This window comes from Geotrypetes seraphini, chromosome 16 (assembly GCF_902459505.1).
Source record: "Geotrypetes seraphini chromosome 16, aGeoSer1.1, whole genome shotgun sequence".
NCBI classification, from domain to species: Eukaryota; Metazoa; Chordata; class Amphibia; order Gymnophiona; family Dermophiidae; genus Geotrypetes; species Geotrypetes seraphini.
Window position 1 is genome coordinate 14,166,033 of NC_047099.1, and position 2,051 is coordinate 14,168,083.

At 38.9% G+C, this 2,051-nt stretch overlaps 1 protein-coding gene across 1 annotated transcript; it reads left to right on the forward strand.

Moving 5' to 3' along the window:
- The first annotated feature begins 210 nt into the window (after positions 1–210).
- Positions 211–1,161, forward strand: LOC117349690 (olfactory receptor 1020-like). Its single transcript, XM_033923281.1, has one exon. It carries the CDS (start codon positions 211–213, stop codon positions 1,159–1,161), a length of 951 nt encoding a protein of 316 aa, XP_033779172.1.
- The last annotated feature ends 890 nt before the right edge of the window (positions 1,162–2,051 follow it).

Consider the following 2,051-nt stretch of genomic DNA (forward strand, 5'->3'; position numbering starts at 1 on the left):
TCCAGTAGCAAAATGCTTGTTGATCATTGTAATCAACAATAGCTATTTGAACCTTATGGAACATGAACAAGAATGACATTTAGAGTATGTTCTTGGAAAAAAAAAAAAAAGATCATTGGAAAATAAGAACCCTGCTGAGTTTTGAATTAACTTTTTATTCTGAGCTTAACTGTTCTCTTTTTCTTTTAGATACGTCAATCAATTGACAACATGTGGAGTGCAAACCAAACAAAATTGAAAGAGTTTATTCTCAATGGACTCTCCAACAATGAAGATATAAAGCCGCTTCTATTTGCATTTTTCTTCATAGTCTACGCCCTCACTTTGTTTGGGAATATAACGATAATCATGTTGGTGTGGTCCAACTCTTCTCTTCACAAGCCCATGTACTTCTTTCTCGGGAACCTGTCTTTTGTTGAAATTGGGTATACAAGTTCCACAGTGCCGAAAATGCTTTCTGGTTTCTTGTCTAAAACAAACTCCATTTCTTTCAGAGGTTGTTTTGTGCAGTTATTTTTCTTCTTCATCTTTGGCATAGTTGATTGCTTCCTTCTTACCGTCATGGGCTATGATCGATACCTAGCCATTTGTCAGCCCCTTCATTACCACATGTTAATGTGTAAAAGGGTCTGCTTCCGTCTTGTCTCTATTTGCTGGGCTATTGGATTTTTCAGCACTGTTGTGCCCATAATTTTAGTATCGCAGCAGCCTTTTTGTGACAATAAGATTAACCATTTTCTCTGTGATACAGGACCACTGCTGGCACTTTCTTGTGTAAGCAACTTTACAACACAAATGACCATTTTGGTTCTTACTTCGTTAGTACTCATTGTTCCCTTCTGTTTTATCTGTGTCTCTTATGTTTTTATTACACGAACCATATTAAAAATTCCTTCAGCGTCTGGGCGTTATAAAGCATTTTCGACCTGCGCCTCCCATATCTCAGTGGTTACAATGTTCTTTGGATGTGCTATATACATATATGTTAGGCCAACAGGGAACCATCCATTTCTACAAGATAAATTGATGGCTGTATTCTATAATGTGTTGACTCCTTTGTTTAATCCCATCATCTACACTCTGAGAAACAAAGAGTTCATAAAGGCAGTGAAAAAAAATCATGAGGTACTAATTCAATGGAAAGTGTGGTACAGTGGTTAAAGCTACAATCTCAGCACCCTGAGTTGTGGATTCAAACCTACACTGCTCCTTGTGATCCTCCCATTACCCCAAGTACACCAGATAGATTATGAGCCCACTGAGACAGACAGGGCAAAATGCTTGAGTACCTGAATAAATTCATGTAAACTGTTCTGATCTCTCTTGGGAGAATGGTAAAAAAAATAAAAATAAAAGTAATTTTCTGTTCACTATATATATAATTCATATTTAAAGACAGAATGTGTCTGTATAGATATTACTATACTTATATTCATACTTCCATATTTATATACTTCTGAAATTATTGTTCCATCTTCTCATTCTTTTATCTGGCTTACTTACATAAGAACATAAGAATTGCCGGTACTGAGTCAGACCAATGGTCCATCTTGTCCAGCAGTCCGCTCACGCAGCGGCCCCCAGGTCAAAGACCAGAGCTCTAAATGAGTCGAGCCTCACCATCGTACATTCCAGTTTAGCAGGAACTTGTCCAACTTTGTCTTGAATCCATGGAGGATGTTTTCCCCTATAACAGACTTCCTTACGTTTGTACGGAATCTATCCCCTTTCAACTTTAGAGAGTGCCCTCTTGTTCTCCCTACCTCGGAGAGGGTGAACAATCTGTCTTTATCTACTAAGTCTATTCCCTTCAGTATTTTGAATGTTTCGATCATGTCCCCTCTCAGTTTCCTCTTTTCAAGGGAGAAGAGGTCCCGTTTCTCCAATCTCTCACTGTACGGCAACTCCTCCAGCCCTGTAACCATTTTAGTTGCTTTTCTCTGGACCCTTTCGAGTAGTACCGTAGGAAATCTAGGAACATCCTTCCCCTTTAGAACCACAGAACTCTGGAATAACCTCACATCCCCGCTCAGAGTTTCCCTCCAATCCTT

Excerpts from the sequence above, each read along its gene's own strand:
- LOC117349690 (XM_033923281.1), top strand. The coding sequence starts at position 211 with ATGTGGAGTGCAAACCAAACAAAATTGAAAGAGTTTATTCTCAATGGA.